The sequence below is a fragment of the Anabrus simplex genome, chromosome 1 (assembly GCF_040414725.1).
Source record: "Anabrus simplex isolate iqAnaSimp1 chromosome 1, ASM4041472v1, whole genome shotgun sequence".
NCBI lineage: Eukaryota > Metazoa > Arthropoda > Insecta > Orthoptera > Tettigoniidae > Anabrus > Anabrus simplex.
Genome location: NC_090265.1, coordinates 1,623,050,947 through 1,623,073,105, shown reverse-complemented (window position 1 = coordinate 1,623,073,105; position 22,159 = coordinate 1,623,050,947). Strand labels below are relative to the sequence as shown.

Sequence of the window (22,159 nt, the reverse complement as noted above, 5' to 3'; positions counted from 1 at the left end):
CTGAGAAATTTTTATTTTTTGACTTGGTTCCTGTGTATCCAGTTGATCTACCAGTTGTGAAGGAAAAAGAAGCGGCATCTGCAAGTTACGCTGAAGGCGGAGCACCATGGTTTCTATTTAAACCTAAAAGCAACCTAATAAGTGTAGATAAGTCTGTTTGCATTCAAGTTTTATATCTAAAGCAACATTATTTTCAGACAATAAATTATAAGTAAGTTGAAAAATGGTCATTTAAAGTATGTTATTCTTTCCTGTTTTTGTTCACGAATGAGCACACACACTTAAACATTGCGTTCAATTCACGGAACAAAATGTTATGTTAACACATACCACGCAGGCTCGCTCTGTGGACAACATTCAGTTTTGTTCTAGTTTCTTTCAAAACAATCGAAATGTAATATGGACGTTTGTTCTCTACCATGCTTGAATATTTTGCTAACTTGCGCTCATTCTTGTAAGATACACAGTTCCTACTAGGTTGTAGACTCGATAGTGATGTGGAATACGTTTTCCGCACCGCAGATAGTGATATAACACGTGGATATTACGGGTCATTTCCGGTAAACGGATGTCCCTCATGAGTTAACCTTAATGTCACAGTTTTTAAAAGAGGAATGTGCAGTTTTGAAGGCCATTATTGAAAATAGAAGAACACGAGCTATACAAACAGGAGTATAAAATACGTGCGTATACGGTATTGACTAGAGATGGGAATAACGGACATTTTTAAATCACAGTTATAACTGTGATTGCTACTTTTCAGTATCTGTTATTTTTACCTGTGATTTGATAACAGTTAGTAACAACAGGTTACCTTCAACATAATTTTTGTAATGTATTTAGGCCACTCCCATAATATCATTTGAAGATGTTATGATATATTTTATTTATTCACATGGATCGAATAAAAATGATAGCAATGGAATGGAAATTAATGTCTTACTGCACGAGAACATTTTAGGCATCCAATAATAATAATAACAACAATAATATATGAGAATATCGTCATAAATCAAACATTGCTGATAGTGTTTACTTATAGGTACCGGTAATAATCATAAAACCTGCCCACTGCCTTTAGATATTTCTCTTGCAATCTCCTCGTATGCTGACGTGCTTTTAATTCTATTGTGGTAATCTATGGAGCCCACTGGATATATAGCAGCCAGGGATGTGCCTCCTACTTAGCAGTTAATACGCAGTTACGCACATAACATTCTCCGGCTATGAAGACGAAGCCATTTTTGTTGTTTATATTCCCAGCATGCTTAGCGGCGTAGAGCGCACCGCTAATACTCATACTTCATTTGTCAATTCTGTCAAAGACTTAGCAATTCTTTAACCGATTATAACATGTTCTGATTCAGTTTCAAGACTTTTGAAGACTTCTAAAGTACTGCAAACGGTCTGACAAGTAAACTAGAGAAATATTGGAAGTTCTCATGAAGTATCCTTAACAAATAAACTTTAAGGTTATGAAAAATTAAAATCATTGAAACTTGTTTAATCACAAGCACGCGGCTTCTCAGAACAAATAAAAAATCGTGAATTTATTTTAAAAACTACAACTAGAGGTCTAATTACGCTTGTCTCCTTAATCTACAGTTAAATGTACTAAATCAACATCCAAACATAAAATAAAATAAGCCCACACGTCAACAAGCTTAAGCCTACTTATGTAACTAACACAGTACACTAAATTACAGTTAGAATTTGGGATGTCACCAAATTAGGCCTGCTTGTTAAGTGATGCATTCGCATTCAGAAACAAAAGCATGCTAGTTTTCTTGTCACTTAACCTGGTGCGACGTTCGTTCAGCACATTACCAGCTTTGGAAAATACCCTTTCGCATGGCACGGACGAAGCCAAAGCACACAGATACTCTCTAGCAACCAAACTAAGGTGTGGATAGTTGTACACTCTCTCTCGCCACCATTGCAAAGGGTCCATTTGCCGTGGTAGAATGTCATCTTCTAAATATCTCTGTACTTCAATTATAGCTCTAGACTTTCCAGTACCGCAGGGTTGAGCTTTAGCCACAGACTTGTCGAATGAATCCCATAAAGAAAGTTCATCTGGATCATCATGAGAAACAGCTTGAGTAGTCTGATTTTCAGTTGGAGTATTCTGATTAAGTTTTTCAGCAATCATTTCAATCACATGTTTTTTTGCATTTTCAGCAGCAGTGGCATTTTTGAATGGCAGAGTCTTAAAACGTGGATCAAGGAATGTGCAGATAGATATTGTTTTGCTACTCTCAACTGATCCCAGCCTTGTTAACAAACCACTTTCAATCTTCAAGACCACAGCTTTTACTTTTTCGCTCAAGTTACTGCTAAGCGATTTTCGGCACATATCACTTAAGCAGTTAACCAACACAATGACGACTGATGCAGTGGCATAGTTTTCCCCACTAATAAACCTTGTAGCACTTTCAAATGGTTTTAGAACGCGACACATTTCTTTCATTGTTGCCCACTCATCTGCAGTGATCACTGGTAAATCTGTGTCAAGTAATGCAACTGTGCTACGTATGGCATCTTCAAGTTCAACAAATCTGTCAAACATAAAATAAACAGAGTTCCAACGTGTCGCCACTTGCTGCAATAACTTTTTCGGCTGTCCTGGGCCATTCTTGGTCTGGTAACTGCACAGCTTCTCGTTGGCAATAGTGCTTCTCTTGAAGTGCGCAACTATGCTTTTTACCTTCTCGACGACTGGCATCACTAAATTCAAGGCATCCATTAAAATCAAATTCAGTGTGTGTGCGAAACATCCGAAATGTTTCCACCTAAGTTCGTTCACTATAGCACTTTTAATATTGGCTGCATTGTCCGAAACAGCTAGCAAAATAGCACTTTCCAGACCCCATGAACTGACACATTCTTTTATTTTATTAGCAAGGTTGACATTAGTGTGGCTACCCTCAGTTAAAGTACAGTCAAGCAATACTGACACCAGTTCGAAGTTTTCATTTACGAAGTGGACTGTTATGGCTAAGAAGCTCTGATTATTTAGTGACGTCCAACAGTCTGTAGTCAAACACAGTTTTGTAACAGACTTCAAAATACTTCTGACATTTGTCACACACTCTTCATATAGTGCAGGAATCAATGTTTTCGAAATGGTTTTGCGGCTTGGTGGCTGATAATTTGAATTCAGTGCATGAGAATATGCTAGAAAACCTTCGTCTTCGACCACACTGAATGGTTGTAAGTCACAAACAAACAATTTCAGTAATGAATTATCAATATGATTTTTTTCTTTAGCGGTTAACTTCTTCGGAACAAATTTTGATACAGATTCCTGACGTAATGTTGTTCTGGGTGCTATGGGTCTGGGAACACTAGATAATGCGCAAGGTATCTCAGTTAAATGTTCTCCTGCAGACGAAGAGCAAGTAGGAATTTCATCAGGTGGAGTATCTGAACTTCTCCCTATTGAAGAAATAGGGGCAAGAGATGTTTGTTGCGAGTCATAGCTGTCTTCTTTACGGTGGGACACCTACAATAAACACACATACTAGGGATGTAACATTTTCAATACAAATGACTCATCTGTACATTTAAAAAAATAATAACACCATTGATTAATGAACATATAGCTAAAAATTAAATTTACTTGATTCAGACTTACTGAGGGCGCCGCCACGGTTGGGTGTTTACTGGTTATGTGCTTTTTCAGATTCGATGTTGAAGTTTTGTACGAAAATTTATTCTTACACATTCTACACCGAGCGAAGTTATCGTCAATGATATTATAGAACGTCCATATATCACTTGTTTTCCTCCTTTTCGTTGAAAGCTCCATTTTAATACCTCAATATTACCCACAACACTAACTAATAATAACTCGGCAAATTAAAAAGTAACGGTTCATCAGCTGTAAAAACATAGGAACAAAAGTGTAGGTATTTTTTGTGAGTGCTCTCTATCGGATATTGGTGGCGATTCGATGTGACAAGCGAACATCTGGGTAGCAGGTATAAGGACTCCTCTCCTATTGGCTTCACGGTAACAATCACAGCTAAGCGGGCAGGTCGATTGCAAAGTTACTCTTATGCACGGCACTGTGACTCCATAAGGTGACAGACGGACCTCTGTGTAGCAGATATAAGAACTCCTCTCCTATTGGCTGCACGGTAGCAATCACAGCTAAGCGGGAAGGTCGACTGCAAAGTTACTCTTGGGCACAGCACTGTGACTCCATAAGGTGACAGACGGACCTCTGTGTAGCAGATATAAGAACTCCTCTCCTATTGGCTGCACGGTAGCAATCACAGCTAAACCAGAACATCGACTGCAATTGGTCGGCCGGTAGCAGTCGTAGGCTCTCAGCTGCATGGCAGTGGCACTTTATCACGAGCGCTAGTAGCAGCGTCACACAATAATAGTTTTTAATGTTGCAACTCGAGTTCGTTGCTACGAGAATGTCTGCCTAATTCGGCACGTTTTTAATACAAATATGATTTAAATCAGTTTAATGCATGTTCTACAGGGACTGCAGTTATTCGTCGAACAAGACGAAAAAATTGTAAATCACAGATATTTTGCTCCATCAATCACATATTGTGATTGCTACTCTTTGGTATCTGTGAGTAAATAACAGTTCGTGATTGTGATGCACATCTCTAGTATTGACTTCCTGATTGCAGCTACCTAACCTGAAGCCATGAAGTCACTCTGTTCAGTCACAGCTCTCGCCATATTCGCTCTGGTAGGTGAATATCTTTCAGTGTTTACTTATTTTATTTTATTTTATTTAAATCTACCACCAACAGAGACACACTTCTATTAGAGGTGACTTTTACAAACTACATTGATAACAAATATCATACTAAAATCAAAAGAAAATATGAAAATATCCCATGTAAATGAGATGATGATGATGATGATGATGATGATGATGATGATGATGATGATGATGATATGCAACAAATGGATGAAGAAGTATTCCGTCTACAGAATTACCAAAATTATTTAGTTAGAAAATTATTATATAGATAAACAAATCACTTTGACGAGGACAATTCTTTCAACATATTTTTTGTCATATCTATAATAGAATCGAGAGGTATATGACAATTATTAATTCAATTAGTGTATGTTTCACACGTCCAACTCTTTAGCTGAATGGTCAGCGTTGAGGCCTTCAGTTCAGAGGGTCCCGGATTCGATTCCCGGCCGAGTCGGGGATTTTAATCCCGTGTGATTAATTCTTCTGGCTCGGGGACTGGGTGTTTGTGTTTGTCCCAACACTTTCCGCTTCATATTCAGACAACACACTACAATACCAACCACAGCAGAAACACGCAATAGTGATAACATCCCTCCATGTAGGGTTGGCGTCAGGAAGGGCATCAGACCGTAAAACAGGGTCAAATCCACAAGTGCGACGCAGTTCACACATTGACCCCACGGTTGTGGTAAAGGCGGTAATGAAAGAGTAGTTCTTAAAAATACAGTTTTGGAGACTGGAGTAATAAGCACTTGTTTAAATCTTAAGTTTCCTTTCCCAACATTAAAGCATAGTTCGTGAAGAAAATAGTCAATGAATCCATTAACAGTCATAAAGAGAGAAATTTACTGAGCTATTACACATCTACTGTACTAGACAAGGAGACATGTTAAAATTCTCTAACAAAAATTCATAAGAAACACAATTTCTAAAAGTAAGTATTTTATACTCTTTTGTTATAGGTAAAATAATAATGACAAGGACACTTCTTTTAACATCTTAATTTCTTTGTCGTAAATATAAGCAAAGTCAAGATCTATAATATACAGTATTAAATTACTGTATGTTTCAGACATATTAATAAAAGGGGAGTTCTTAAAAAGTACAGCTGTGGAGACTGCAGTAATAAGTAATTGCCAAAATCTTAAGTTCCCTTTCCTAACAATAAAGCATAGTTCGTGAAGATAATTATTATAGTCAATTAACAACCTTAAAGAGATACATTTACTAAGCTATTATTATTAACCAACGATTTTTTTCTTAGGAATGAAGCCATACTTTCCAGTGCCACATTATACATATTATACATTATTATACATTATACATATTAACCAACGAGACATTTAAATTCATTCAACAAAAATTAATGCGAAACAACTTATAAAAATAAATATTTTTATACTCTCTTGTTAGAAATAAAATAATAACTTGGACGTCTTAGTCGATCAAAACCTGACCTTCTTCATATCAGCTACTAAGACTTAGCACTATGCATCGATTAAGCCCAGTTTTATGGCCGAATGCCCTTCCTGACTCCAACCTTATGTGGAGGAATCTATTCACTATTGCATGTTTCTGTGGTGGTTTCTAGTGTGATATGATGTGTGTGAATGCATAGGTGTGTAAAAAGACTAATACAAACATCCAGCCGGGCTGAGTGGCTCAGACGGATGAGGCGATGGCCTTCTGACCCCAACGTGGCAGGTTCAATCCTGGCTCAGTCCGGTGGTATTTGAAGGTTCTCAAATACGTCAGCCTCGTGTCGGTAGATTTACTGGCTCGTAAGAAAACCATGCGGGACGAAATTAAGGTACCCCGGTGTCTTCGAAAGTCGTCAAAATGTAGTTAGTGGGACGTAAAATCAATAAAATCAATAACATTATTATTATTATTATTATTATTATTATTATTATTATTACAAAGATCCAGTCCCCCAGCGAGAAGAATTAAAATTAATCAGACGCTGCTAAAATCCCTGGCCAGGGAATCAAATCTGAGGCCCTCTGAACTGAAGACTGCTACGTTGACCATCCAGATAAGAAGCCTGGTTCGATCATCACCTGGAAGTTCGAAATTTATTTTGAGTGAATGATTTCAGCGTGCGCGCGCCTCAGAGGCTAAGATCATTGCGCGAGTGTGTTTCTGTGTCCAGTGTGATGTTATGTGTTGTGTAGTATGCCATGATGATGGTAATGAAGCAGGGAGAGAATGAAGCCCGGTATAGGCGCATAGCCTACTCATATCGAATAACACCAAGGGGTGAACAAAAACCTCTTCTGCTCCCACTGGAACCGCCATGGCGGGGAGTACAGCGAGTCCCGCTCACACACCAGACCCGAACGGATCGTAACTGGGGGACGTGGAGTATGGTTTAGTAAAATACCGTCTGTTTTATCGCTCATTCAGAGTGACCCAATACGTACACAAACAATTCTATTCAACCATGAATGACCCGTGTCGTCTCAGAACTCACGAATCTTAAAACTCACGAGTATCCAAATTCACAAATTCCGAGAAGAGGTTTGGTTTACCTGGGCCAGTCTCAAAACTTACGAGTCGGGCCAGCTCTTCCTTCTCTTCTTTGAATGTATAAATGCCCAACCTTCCCACAGAACGACTGTAGATATTTGGAAATGTGAAAAGGTGCAGTGGTAGTGCCAGCCGGATCTAATTGCCCTCTTGTAATTGGCACTACTCTCATGAAGAGTAGCGCGTCGCCTCGCGCAAAGTATACGCGAGATGAGGCTGAGAAACCCATGGACATTAGGTACACATTGGTGGGCTCTTTCACTTAAAACGCTATTGACGCTTGGCAATTATAACTTTACCGGCACACGCGGATGATATTCTTTCATGATACTGTTTCGCCCGACTTTTTTTTCTCTACTTATTAAACTTATTAACCTTGCCTAGAACCGTTTTACATTAATAGTTTACCCTTTTTCGAAGTAATGAATTCTATGTTATGCACTACTCGATGACACCAAGCAGAGTAACTGAGTACAGATCGGTGCTATACATGAACAATAGGGTGTTAATTTATTCCTGGGATGTTCCATTCGAAAAGGGGGCGAACAACCAGGGGTTAAAGGGCAGCTGGAATCACTGCGCTTCTCATCTCTCCTGCGGTCATCGCAGGGATCTGCTGGCTGGAGTCGTGAATTTTGAGACTCATTAGAATGTTAGTTTAGCTACTAGTTGGTAGTCGTCAGTTTTGATGCTATTTTATTCTAATTTTAGCCTGTGAGTTTTGAGGTTCATGAGTTTTGAGACGTAACCAAATGACCACACTCACTAATCGCTGTCTGTTTCGCAAGTCTCTGTCCAAGGATCATATAAGAGAAATAGATCCGTCACTCCTGTATAATAAAGTTGACTGAGAAAACAGGTCATGGAAGCTACAGTGGCCACTTTCTCTCTGCCAACATAAGGAAATAAATCCCACGATAGTACCTCGTAGTAAACACGATGATGATAGTTGTTACTTTGTTAAAATTTTAATTATGATAGAGATAATGATTGTATTTCGGTAGGAAAGTTGTATCTAAAGCTTCTCTCGTATCTTTTACTTGAAAAGTAAATTGCAATTACCGTATTTGTATGTTGGCAATACTGTTATAACGCTAGCTTGTATCGTTGTTTCACCGTTCGCATTTTAATGTAAATTTACATCTATTAAGTGATAAATGCAACATTGATTACTGAAAATGTTAATGCAATTCATATAAAACCCCAAAACACCCATACTTGCCTAAATCACGATCTAACATAACCTCATTCTTTCGTTCGTTGAACCCTTCCCACGACTTTTATGTATGGGAATGGAAAACACGAGAAGGAAAGGATGAAAGTAAAACACAGCATAATGCACACAGGTTATATTTTGAATTTATTTATTTCAAACAGCAGGTAAGAAGCACAATCACACAGACGTTTACTCGCAACAGCTAGGTAGTTCAATGTGAAGTACGTTCATGATCATCATACTATTTCTTCACACTAAGAACGCGCATAATTATAATTTCACACCATACTCTCAAAAAACTGGATCAAAAATCTCGTCCAATGCGAAAGAATCTCAACAAATTTTCGTCTAACAAGCACTATTACATACCGTACGACCAAAGTCCCTTCGCGCGCAACGATAGCGGTGTTGTGTTTTGAATTTGCTGTACCACGCAACTGAATGAGTAATGCCAACCTCTGCCTTCTAAATTAACCCTCTAAAAGAGAATTTTAGTTTTCATTGGTTGGCGGAGATTGATTGGCCCATCTCAGAACTGCTTCGGACGCTCCCTATGAAGTGTCACCCCCCTGTCTCTGTCCGCTTCACACAGCAGGTAGTGCAGTTCATAGGTATCATCTGAGACGGCCATAATCCTTATTGACAGGCTCACCTTACTTTTACTTTCGCTCACAAGTCTGATCACCCAGTACACTAGCTACGGGTGGACAGATACGAACAAGAACTGTTGACCCCAATAACACGCGATGACTATTCCTTGGTTCGGTTCCAGAGAAAATCCAGTAATTCACAGAGTCAAACACAATGAACTACTTAACACTGACAAGTAAACAGCAACCAACGAGCAGGTCAATACTCCTCACAGCAACGACCATTAACACTGTTCCAATTACACTCACGACAGCTATTCCAAACGCTGACTCCATGACGATCTAAAGTCCACGGTAGTAGACATACACAGTACTCCAAGGCAGTACTCACGTTACTCCGCTCCGTACTCCAACATGACGATCGACACTCTGACACAACAACGAGAACAACAACAACAACAACAATAACTTCTCATTCAGACTCCGGTGGAACACTCGCCCCAGTTCCACGGCTGAATTCCAACGCTGACTAAATGTTTTCGTCTAGCCTACTTTTTATATCCTGGTGACAAAGTACTGGAATATTCGAGACACGGCTAGAGACAGTACATTTTCTTTGCACCTTCCCGATAGCGCACGGGAAAATCAGACGAAGAGAACAATACTCGGAAAGGCCGGCCATGCTCTTCAAGCCGGCTGGGAGCTGCCCGGTCTGACTCACTAGTCCCTTCCAGGAAGTACCGAAGGGGGCTATGACAGGGCTGGCACGTAAGGCTCCTTTCACACTACACGGTTTCGACCGTACGGCGACATTCCTTTAGTGGCGTGAAGAAGAGCATTAGACCTTTCACATTTACACGGCACGGCAGCCGTGCCGTTGCCGTGCCGTGTAGCAGCCGTGTCTTGCCACTGGAATGGACGGCTGCCGTTGACTCAGTGACGCACGCAGCTCAATGCATGCTTTCACACTGTACGGTTGTTTAATCGTACGGCAGCTCTCGAGCAGCTGTAGAGGAGATAACGCGAGGGTATCTAGACACAACTTATACGCATTAGTATCGTAGTGTTTTATTGTTTTACTTTGTTGTTAAAATGTTCAGTGCATTGCTTTGTAGGATTTATCGTTGGTTTTGTGAAATGGCTGACGTAGATTCTGAAATTCTTATTACTCTGGTCCATACTGGGACATAACTCTAGACATTTATACAGTAGTGGCGATTGGGTATTGGACGTGTGTGTTGGGGGAGGGGGGCGAAATGTACAAACAACAGAACGTACCCGGGTTTGTGGTGTATAGCGTGGGGGAGTGGATGTATACACACAAAAACTTTTTAAAAAAGCTAGGCTAATTTCGACAGAGAGGTAAAGGTTGTCAGACTACCAACTTAAGTGCGGTAATAGTTTTTTTTTTTTAGATATTGATTCAGTCATCATCATCATCATCATCTCTTTACCCTCCAGGTTCGGTTTTTCCCTCGGACTTAGCGAGGGATCCCACCTCTACCGCCTCAAGGGCAGTGTCCTGGAGCTTCAGACTCTTGATCGGGGATACAACTGGGGAGTATGACCAGTACCTCGCCCACGCGGCCTCACCTGCTATGCTGAACAGGGGGCCTTGTGGAGGGATGGGAAGATTGGAGGGGTTAGTCAAGGACGAGGGAAGGAAGCGGCCGTGGCCTGAAGTTAGGTACCATCCCGGCATTCGCCTGCAGGAGAAGTGGGAAACCACGGAAAACCACTTCGAGGATGGCTGAGGTGGGAATCGAACAAAACTCTACTCAGTTGACCTCCCGAGGCTGAGTGGACCCCGTTCCAGCCCTCGTACCACTTTTCAAATTTCGTGGCAGAGCCGGGAATCGAACCCGGGCCTCCGGGGGTGGCAGCTAATCACGCTAACCACTACACCACAGAGGCGGACTATTGATTCAATACCATACAATAAAACTTTCATCAAAGCAACAATTTTACGCATGCACTAAAATTAAACAGAAGTACGGTGTGATAATACAATTAAAATTCGTTTAGTATTTGGCTACACACTACGAAACTAACAAACTAAACCAGTGGCGGTTTCTGGTATAGCGCAATGGAGCAATGAACCTCCAGTTTATATCACATTGTACTTAACCACTTAATTTTCACAACTTTGTCAATCTCGAAGCCTTTGCTAAGCTCATCTATCCGTAATATACTCGTACTTGACTTTCAGTTCAAACGAGCCGCGCGAAGTCCTGGCTGTATACTCGTCTGGAATGCACCCCCCGTGCAAGGCCACATCTCCGTCTGTACCTTGGTGAAGGGTGTGGTAGAGCTGGGAACGGAGCTGTTGCTCCTATGATTGCAATCGGTAGTGCGAGTGCAGCGCTCCCTCCGGTATTCTCCGGTAGTCAACTGTTGCTTGGAAACCAATCGGTGGTTTCGGAGGGCGAGCGGAGGACGGAGCAACAGTACTGAATGTGTGCTCGCTTGCACTTCCAGCAGTGGAGCGCAACGGATGTTTCAGACATATTAATAAAAGGGGAGTTCTTAAAAAGTACCGCTGTGGAGACTGCGGTCGGATGTGGTAGCGACGTAGTAAATCATCATCATCATCATCATCATCATCTGTTTACCCTCCAGGTTCAGTTTTTCCCTCGGACTTAGTGAGGGATCCCACCTCTACCGCCTCAAGGGCAGTGTCCTGGAGCTTCAGACTCTTGGTCGGGGGATACAACTGGGGAGTATGACCAGTACCTCGCCCAGGCGGCCTCACCTGCTATGCTGAACAGGGGCCTGGTGGAGGGATGGGAAGAGTGGAAGGGATAGGCAAGGGAGAGGGAAGGAAGCGGCCGTGGCCTTAAGTTAGGTACCATCCCGGAATTCGCCTGGAGGAGAAGTGGGAAACCACGGAAAACCACTTCGAGGATGGCTGAGGTGGGAATCGAACCCACCTCTACTCAGTTCACCTCTCGTACCACTTTTCAAATTTCGTGGCAGAGCCGGGAATCGAACCCGGGCCTTCGGGAGTGGCAGCTAATCACGCTACCCACTACACAACAGGGGCGGACAACGACGTAGTAAATACTGCTTTATAAGTATGAAGAAGGCGAATATATGAAATATATACATTCGCATTTATCGTTAACGTTTAATAATATATATATTTCCGATAAAAGTCCATGCAAATAGAATAGACCTTTTTCATTATATTACCTTTGTAGTGTAATATACATGATAGACTAAAGCAACTCTCGTACGTCCCCGCGGTGTTGGGGCCAACGCGCGCCCGCCTGTTGCCCGGTGGCTCCGGCTTCGATTCTCAGCTGGGCCGGGTTTTTTAATTGTAACGAATACTATCCCAGTCCTGGGAACTGGGTGTTTGTGACGTCCTTTATTTGCGCGTTGTAGTGGAATAGAAAGAATGAATTTACAACGTGTATTTAAGTTATGAAATGAAATGAAATTTCATATGGCTTTTAGTGCCGGGATATCCCAGAACGGTTTCGGCTCACCAGGTGCAGGTCTTTCTATAAATAAATAAATGAATAAATAAATAAATAAATAAATAAATAAATAAATAAATATAGAATGTAAAGCGTATGGGTATACGTATTTTGTTAGTTGGTAAAGAAAAATACACGTCACAACATATGCTAGGTAGGGTTTACCTTGTTCTGTTAGTTTCCCTCGCGGTTAGAGCCACGCAGCTGTGAGCTTGCATCCGGGAGATAGAGGATTCGAACCCCACTGCCGGCAGCTCTGAAAATGGTTTCCCGTGGTTTCCTATTTTCACACCAAGAAAATGCTGGGGCTGTAGCGAATTAGGGCCACGGCCGCTTCCTTCCCACTTCTAGGCCTTTCCTATCCCACTGTCGCCATAAGATCTATCTGTGTCGGTGCGACGTAAAGCAAACCTGGGATACAGAATATAGTACCGTAGTATAAAGTTACAGTTTTGTGACGCTAATATTTGTATCTATAATTTTTATCAACGTGCCAGAAACCAACGACACGGAGCTGTTGCCATTCCAACACCGTTTTAAGGGGCACCGACCCAAGCCGGGATTTGAACCTGCAAAGTCGGACTCAGAAGGACAGCGACTCAACCAACTGAGCCACATGAAAAGGAGGCGTTTGTGATTATTGTTATAAATAGATGCAGTCAGTATTTTTACAAAGGTTTTATGAGGAACACTTATTAAGGACGTACGTTTTCCATTTGTCCGAAATGCACGAGGCCGGACAGAAGAACTAGCTGGAAGTTAAAGTGCCTTGCAGGGGTGTCGCTTCCTTCTCTGTTCACTTTTCCACACCAGACTCCATGGCGTAACAGCCCCGAAGGGCCACCGCCTACCAAGCGACCGGTGTTCAGCCCGGAGGCCTGCAGATTACGAGGTATCGTGTGGTTAGCGCGACGAATCCTCTCCGCCGTTATTCTTGGCTTTCTAGACCGGGGCCGCCATCTTACCGTCAGATAGCTCCTCAATTATAATCACGTGGGCTGAGTATACCTCGAACCAGCTCTCAGATCCAGGTAAAAATCGCTGACCTGTCCAGGAATCGAACTAGGGGCCTGCAGTAAGAGGCAGGCACGCTACCCCTACATCGCGGGGCCGGCTGGTTACTTTTAGGTCTCCTTATTTTAGAATTTGACTTAAGGCATCCTGCATTCGATTTCCGGCACTGACAGAGTTAAGAAAGGAATGGGATGGGGAAGATACATTCTTGTTTTTGGGTGCAGTAGAGTTGGCTTTCAGTCTCCCGTAATCGAAATATCTACGACCTGGAAGGTAGTCACCTTCATGGGGTGTAGTACCAAAGTGGTTCCTTTTTTAAGAAGACAAATAAATTAAGATTCTACTTCCTCTCAAAAGAAGAACGAAATTATCAATTTTACGAACAGATTCAATAATGCAGCCGGTTTATGTTAAGAGCACAAAAGCTATGATTGTACATGGTAACAATCAAAACCATCAATAACTACCGAAGATCCGTCACCGCACTCGGTAGGACCGGCTTTCTTTTCATATTCACTGGGCGAGTTGGTCGTGCGGTTAGGGGCGCACAGCTGTGTGCTTGCATCCGGGAGATAGTGGGTTCAAACCCCACTGTCGGCAGCCCTAAAGATGGTTTCCGTGGTTTCCCATTTTCACAACAGGAGCTGTACCTAATTAAGGCCACGGCTGCTTTCTTCCCACTCTTAGCCCTTTCCTTTCCCATCGTCGCAATAAGACCTACGGTGTGACGTAAAGCAAATTCTAAATAAAAATTTAAAAATCTTTTCACAACCCCTTCCAAGGAAAAGTTGTATCCATGCTACTGGCCTGGACTGAAATTATTTTGTGGGTACGCCACTGCATTTAGTATTATAACGTATTGAATAGGTGGAACCTTTAGCTTTACTAAGCATTGTAAAATACGCCACTGCATCCACTCACCATTTAAGGTACAAGGTAAGCCCGAAGAATGGTTGGATACTCTAAATACACCACCACAAATGATGCGGTTATGGCTCAAAAGTATAAAGAAAGGTAAGGGACGGGACTTAGTGTTTTAAGTAGAATCCATATCAATAAAACGTGACTTTCCATTTTAAAAATGTTTCATACACGAGTGCGATTCAAGCCTGGGCCGTCCTGATGAGAAGATAGAACCATTGGAACAGAGTTATCACGCCCGCCAAGTACAGAATAGTTACCCGCACATTTGATGGTGCCAATTGAGGTTCCAATCAGTAACTGGGCATTTGGCAAAATATATAGGCCTACCTATCTAACTTAGTATTGTTACTGTTAGAATTTTTAAAAAAAATATTTCATAACTTACCGAGGATGTACAGTGACAAAACGGTCCCTCTTCAAAAAACTTACTTATATGGCACAAAATGAGGAACTAACGTGCAGCTCACCAATCCTGACACAGTCTTCCCAACGTTGCAACTTAAATACAGCACATCTCTCAACCAAGGTACAACCCGAGGATCCCTGGGACATTGTTGTTTCCGTGAACCGATGTCCAAAATCTGACACAATGTTGCAAGCTTGCAACTGTTTCTGGACGTAGCCCCCGCTATCTCGGTGGTCACATTTCGGCCCCCTACTGAGTAATCCTTTGCTAATTGGCCCTTTCCTCATGTCTTGACATTTGTCAACACACGGTTACATTTCCAACATTGAGGCCTCTACAGGGAACTATCCCCGCGCATCACAATCCTAAGTGTTTTCCTTTCATTCAAGCAGCCTACAAATATGGCAGGCGCGGCTCCATAATACGATCTGCAGAGCTGCAGAACCACCACAATGAAAGATATACAATAATATATAGCGATTAGCCATCCCATCCTTCATATTGAGTGTTTATATCGAGCCAAAGTTCGATACCCATACAGCTGCTGGTGATCTGGCAACCCTGTTTAGAACTGTGAACGACAGAATATTAGGAGAGCACACTTAACTACAGCTTTCTTCCGATAGGTGGCTAAGGGTCGCCCATAAGGTTCTGTATGAACTGCACGCCTTGCAGTACGTCTGACCTATTCCCGTGACCATAAAGTTAGTAAATAATACACTAGACAGCGCCACCGTCCGTGAGAGAATCGCTGTAGCGAACGAGCATGTTGTAATCTCAGCTGTTTGGGAAAAACTCCCTCCATTGTACTCATCAGTGTAAACAGAGAACTTATAAAACTGTGTGGATATTGATATGGTTTAAAATTCTTATATGTCAACATTCTCAGATACTACAGTATAGTTGTGATGCTTCTGTTCAATAGAAAGAAAGCCCAAATAGCTTAAATACAGGACAAGTGCGTGATAAAAGAGGATGGTTGTGATTAAGTAGGACAATTCAATTTACTGCCCATGTTAAGTCTTCAAACAACGTACCTTATGATTGGGGCTACCGGTATGTATATTTTTCTGTCTTTGGTGTAAATGACCAGGACTTCAGCAAAATTCTATCCAACGGCCGAAAACATTCTCCCGTACGAAGCGAATGAACGAGTTCTTAGGCCTACAAGTATATACAGTAATAATGACTATGTTTCTCCGTAACGGTAGTGAATTCTTCCGACTTAGGTAGTCATGAAATTGAAAACAGAAACACAAGTACCATCAGATGATGTTCCCCCTCCATTAAGAAAGCCAGTTGCCAAAGATGTATGCAGGTCTCGGAACCTTTGTAAATATGTGCCGATAGGTCAACATTTTTTTCGATAAGTAGAAGTGGGGCATTATTTTTTGTAACTTTTTAATTGTTGTTTTTTGTACAAGTCAGTTATTTATATTGTCGATGTCCCTCGAAATCGGTGTCTTACAAATTGAGATGAACGTCTACCTGTATTATTTCGGTACATTTTCGAGAACTTCACACTGATAGGACATGGAGTGAAGCGTTTCCGCGGAGTTGGAGGACGGATTCACACGAGCTCAGCTGACACTTTCCGTATACAATACGAATTTAGATTTGTCTATTACACTTACTGCATTGGACTGTGCGTCACAGAGCAGAACCACCAACGTTATTCAGCACGAGCCGCCACTGAAATATGGAGAATTATGTATGGCCCTATTGAGCCTTGCTAGTAGATTCTTCGCCGCTACGTTAATTTAAAATTTCGGAGTAAGTTTTTAAGTTGCTCGTACCGCACGTAAAAATACGGCTGATCTTCGCTCTAATTTCAGGAAATATTTGGGGGGCCCGGCCCCTCTGACCCCCCTTGGCTACGCCAGTGTTTGAAAGTGCTCAAATACGACAGCTTTATGTCTAAAGATTTACTGGTACGTTTTATGATAATTAACAGAATCTGGGTGAATTTAGATCCATATTGATATAGTTTGGTCACGACTTCGCATCATTCTCAACTGTGAACACGTTGTACAAGCTCACTTTACTACCTTCCTGGCAGGACAGATTTATTTTCATTGCTCGAAATGACTCACTCACCCCTTTTTCGAATTCCTTGTCTTGCATTGTATCATCACTTTATTGTTGAAAACGTTCATTTTAAAGTTATAAGCTACCTCTCTCAGGTGGCCCCACGAGGATGAATTCAGCACTCAGTTCAGAATTAAAATCCTTAGAATGGCCTAAAATCGAACCCGCGTCCTCTAGGTAAGATATATGCATGCTACCCCTACATCATGGAACCGGGTAATTATTATTATTATTATTATTATTATTATTATTATTATTATTATTATTATTATTATTATTATTATTATTATTATTATATCTTGAGACTTAGAAATAAGAAGATCGAGTATAAAAGTATCAAAGTAACAATACAGAAGGAACAACTTATTCGACTTTTAAGGTGACTTAGGAAATAAAAAATCTCTTCTGTGGTGTTCAATCCGAAGATTGGTTTGTAGCGGCTTTCCATGAACTCCGGTCTGTAGCTAATCTCTTCAAGTCCAAGTAATTATCACAACCCTTGTTGTGAATTTGTTTTATATATCCTAGACGTGGTCTACCTCTACAGTTCTTTCCTTCCACTCTGCCCTACATTATTATGTGCAGAAGACTTTCATGCCTCAAGATATGTTCAATCCAATTGTATCTTTGGTGAGTAAGCACAATCCATAAACCTGGCTTCTCTCCAATCTTTTTCAACGTTTCTTCATTAATGATTTTGTACATCCATGGAATTTTCAGTATTTTCCTGTAGCACCATATTTCAAAGGCTACTATACGTTTCTTATCAGCTGACCTCGACTTTTTTTTTTAAAAAATGAGTGTCTAGCAAAACGCCTAAACACGTGTCTCAATATAGAACGTCCCCGCAAAATGTTATCAAAAGCGGTGAGGCATATGTCACACCCTCCCCTTGTCAGTAATGAGCGCAGGGATTGATGATAGTGATGACGATGGCAATAAATAACGTCTGCAGACTCTACGGCAATCAAGACAAAGAACTACCTATAATAAACCTGACATAACAGCTTTAATCCGAAGCAGACATTTGAGTAGATCTGGGGATATCCTACGTAATGATAAGCTACTGTAATTCGTGACGCTCTAATTGGACAGCTAGTTGAAGAGAAAGAAGACACCAGACAACCCCGACCAAGTGATGAACTAGGTCGGGATCTTCAGGACATCAGTGAAGATGTTGTATAAACGTGGGAGAAAAGAACTTGGCAAGCACTTGTGGGCGAGGCTAAAAAACCATTAGGTTTAAATTGCGGTGGTTCTAATTGCAATTGAAGTTTTGTTTAGAAAGGATATTTTTGGAAGACATCAGGTATCTTTGTGGAAGTTCATCAGCAATGTTACTGTCGGCCATTGGCTACTCTTGAACTTTTTAAAAGAAGATCGGCGAGGCGGTCTCTCGTATCCAACCTACGGAAGCCCCGTAAGCCACCCACACGGGAATGAGCGGATGTGCGTAATAGTGTGACGTAAGCAGTCTCGTTCGTTGTCATTTAACACAAGGAGCTCTAATGGAATGTAGGTTACATCTCCATTGAATATAGCAATACTCCTGTCTTCGACAGTTAAATAGTGTGTAAACGGTAATTGTTATATAATTTAGATAAGACCGATAAATATGTTGGGCGGCGACTGACTCCCGAGCTAAGACTGTATTGTTCTATTTCATAGGGACAGGTTTCCCCATCTGATTTCCCTTGGTCGATTCTTGTTCTCTTCCCGAAATACAGCAGTATTAGGAAATTCCAGGCCTTTCAAGGTCGTATTCCAAGATTTGAGAATACTCCATCCGTATGTTTATAAAGTGAAAACCGGGCGAGTTGGCCGTGCGGTTAGGACCGCGCAGCTGTGAGCTTGCATTCGGAAGATAGTAGTTTCGAACTCCATTGTCGGCAGTCCTGAAGATGGTTTTCCGTGGTTTCCCATTTTCACACCAGGCAAATGCTGGGTCTGAGCCTTAATTAAGGCCACGGCCGCTTCCTTCCCACCTCTAGCCCTTTCCTATCCCGTAGTCACCATGTAACTGTTCGCTCTCCTCATCAAGACACTTTGGGAGATAAAAGTTATTACCTTGGGACACATGAATATCAAATAAACTATATGTGGCTTGCCCGCAAATTGCCACGCAAATAGAAACAATTAACATTCCATGGTTTCCCATTTCTCTATGTGATGTTTGGGCGCCAGGGTTACAGTTTTAAACAAAACTGTAAACCAAAATTTATATTTACTAGCATAGAGACTTATACTTAAATCACGGGGGTAGGATTTTAAATAACCATTAAATATCGCTTAAGAAAGAAAATTAACGCAATATAAAATACAAATGAATTTATTATACAAAAAAAATGAGATGAATCGGAAAAGTTCCTTAAAGCGTGGAGGAATTTAGAATTTACTTTACTGAATTTACTAATTGCTTGCTTTATCTAATTGAAGCCCACCAATTGCAGCTTCCGTTGAAGTCATCTGGTTTCCGTGGTTACTCGTTCTCTTCTTCTCGATGTAGAATTTGCTCTATGGACATCCTTCCTTCCTTCTCTGATATGGTACGGGCTATCTGGACTAGCACTCCCTAATTGCCTAGTCTTTAAATTAGACATTGGCCCTATACTTGTAAAAGCTGATCAGCGTTGATCGTATGAGGAGAAAATTCAGAGATATGAATTTTTCCATATTAGTAGAAATCTCAATCCAATTGAGCTATACTATTTATACGGTACAGACTTGTACCAAATTCCGTGGACTTGAACTAAACATAGTTCTTCGTCCAGAAGATTTACTGAATATAACACAAGCCGTAAACTTGTTTCGTCTCACGTAGATCCGATAACATTACCGCAGCTGAGTACTGTATCGAAGCGAGCACATATTGTACAAAAATAACTATGTCGCGGAGCGACCACACACTGTTTCAAAAATCAATAACGTCGTTCACAGTAGATGTTCTAATAGTAGATAGGTTCACAGCAGAAGTTGTTGTAAGGTTGTTAGGTTCCGTTCTCGTGGTGAGAATCTCTATATATCCGGGCTCCCCCCCCCCCCCCCACTCTTGGTAACAGTTCAATCTCAAAACTCATATACAACGAAGTATCTGATTCGATAGATCGAACTATCAACTCCCCTTCTCTTCTTTCTTGACAAGTCCAGTAGGCGTGGCGATGATGTAGCTGACCAGCTTGCAAGCCTCGCGCGCGGGTCGCTGTTTACTAGCTTTGGCTCATGAGTTAAACCCATGAATCATGTAAATGTCCACGCTCAAGAATAACCTTTTCCGTATATACAAATATGAGATGAAATGACAACAACTATATTTCAACATTTTAACCAAATCCAATACATAATAAATTCCTATCTTTCATAATATAATAATAAATAATAAATGATGTTATAATATATACAATACGATTGAAAAAACTTTATTTACAAATGCTTAACGTAGAATAAATATGTTATTACGAATAATTGCCGATGGCGGATAAACTTGATATCAAATGATATCGCGTAAAATGATATTAAATTAGTAGGGCTGGAGAAGCCTGGACGGTTACAACCATAAGACCTGTCTGTGTTGGTGCGACTTAAAGCAAATTGCAAATAAATAAATAAATAAATAAATAAATAAATAAATAAATAAATAAATAAATAAATAAATAAATAAATAAATAAATAAATAAATAAATAAATAAATAAAATTGAAACACGTGCGAAAATCAATTTCATTTCAATGTTTAACGTATTGCGACAGCCGAAGACCAATAACATTATCAGGATTGAGCTTCGGGTCATCCCTCGTAGTATAAAGCTGGCGTGCCTGTCGCTAACCTGGACAGCAGTCGTTTAGGTACGCCAGGCCCTCCACGGACTGTGAAGGTTTGTTTGCTTTTTGCTTGTTCGAGTTGTGGTTTTCTTTGTGGTATCTCTTTAAAAATATTGTGTGGCTATTGTTAAGTTGGTGCAACCCTCGTATGGCATGCCCTCCGACTAGGGCGGGCGGCATCTGCCACTTGTAGGAAACTGCATTTTAATGTGGTACAGGATGGCGGTGTGTGAGTTGCAGGAATGTTGGAGACAGCAAAAACACCCAGTTCCCGAGCCGGAGAAATTAACCGTTTAGGATTAAAATCCTTCGACCCGATCGGAAATCGAACCCGGTACCGCGAGGAGTGAAGGCCTATACACTGACCACCCAGCTATGGAGCCTGACTTCGTGCTGGTGATTGTTGTTTGTACATTGATCATACGAGAAATATTATGGTCTCATTTCCGTTAATCAACACTGCTTTATTGATGTCATAAAATCTGATCTTAATTTCATGATAAGGGATTTGGTACTTACTCCTTCACGGTGCCTTATGGGGAATCATTTCTAAATTTTGATATGTAGAAATAGGAATATCGAAGGCAGACGTTTGACATAGCCTACATTTCTATATACTATACAGAGTGGTCGGAAATAACGTGAACTGAGTACATGAGCGTTACAACGTTGGTAATACTGATAACTAATTTGAAAAAATTGCATCGATATCTCGCGCCGCTGTCATTTTATCAGCTGCTGAAGTTAACCAATCAGATCGCTTCGCGGGCGAATTCAAATGGGCTGTACGAGGCGATGCTCCTAAATCTGCAGGTGGCTTGATCGGGCTGAGAGCCACGCCGAAGAATGAGCATCAAACACTTACACACGCTGGGTTTCAGCCAATGCCACGCTAGCGTGCTTGCTTTGGGCCGAACCTGTTAGCAAGGAGGCCGTTGTTGAAGTCCTCCCCTGGAGGAGTTTATTTCTTCTATTGGCGCTCTCGAGCCGGTCAAAAGCCACGTACAGATTTAGCAATACCGCCTCGCTAACTTCAGCAGCTGATAAAATGGCAACGGCGAGAGATATCTAATTATTTTTCCAATTATTTATCAGTATGACCAACCCTCTAGCGCTCATATGCACGGTTCCAGTTATTTCCGACCGCCCTGTATAAATTAATCCGACAATTGATAGCCTGGTCTTCTTATTGTTCCTCAATTTCAGTATCTCTCGTTTCTCGCCAAAGTCTATCAGTATTTAACAATTCAGTAGCAGCAGCGATTTCTTTATTTCATAGGCTGTGCACTGTGTACAGCAGTGTTGTTTGAAAAAACCAGAGCTTAAATTTCAGCATTACCCTCCATGAATTTTTG

At 41.1% G+C, this 22,159-nt stretch overlaps 1 protein-coding gene across 2 annotated transcripts in view; it reads left to right on the top strand.

The window, feature by feature from the left end:
• LOC136881254 (uncharacterized) overlaps positions 1–22,159 on the top strand; it is a 215,538-nt gene that overhangs the window by 103,762 nt on the left and 89,617 nt on the right. The window contains exon 1 of one of the 2 annotated variants that reach the window (XM_067154016.2): positions 4,655–4,717. The exons of the other annotated variant lie outside the window; for it this stretch is intronic. Within the exon in view, the coding sequence (XP_067010117.2) occupies positions 4,673–4,717 (45 nt within the window). The 5' untranslated portion in view covers positions 4,655–4,672. Of the gene's footprint in view, positions 1–4,654; positions 4,718–22,159 lie in introns of those variants that run through there. 2 annotated transcript variants of the gene reach the window in all.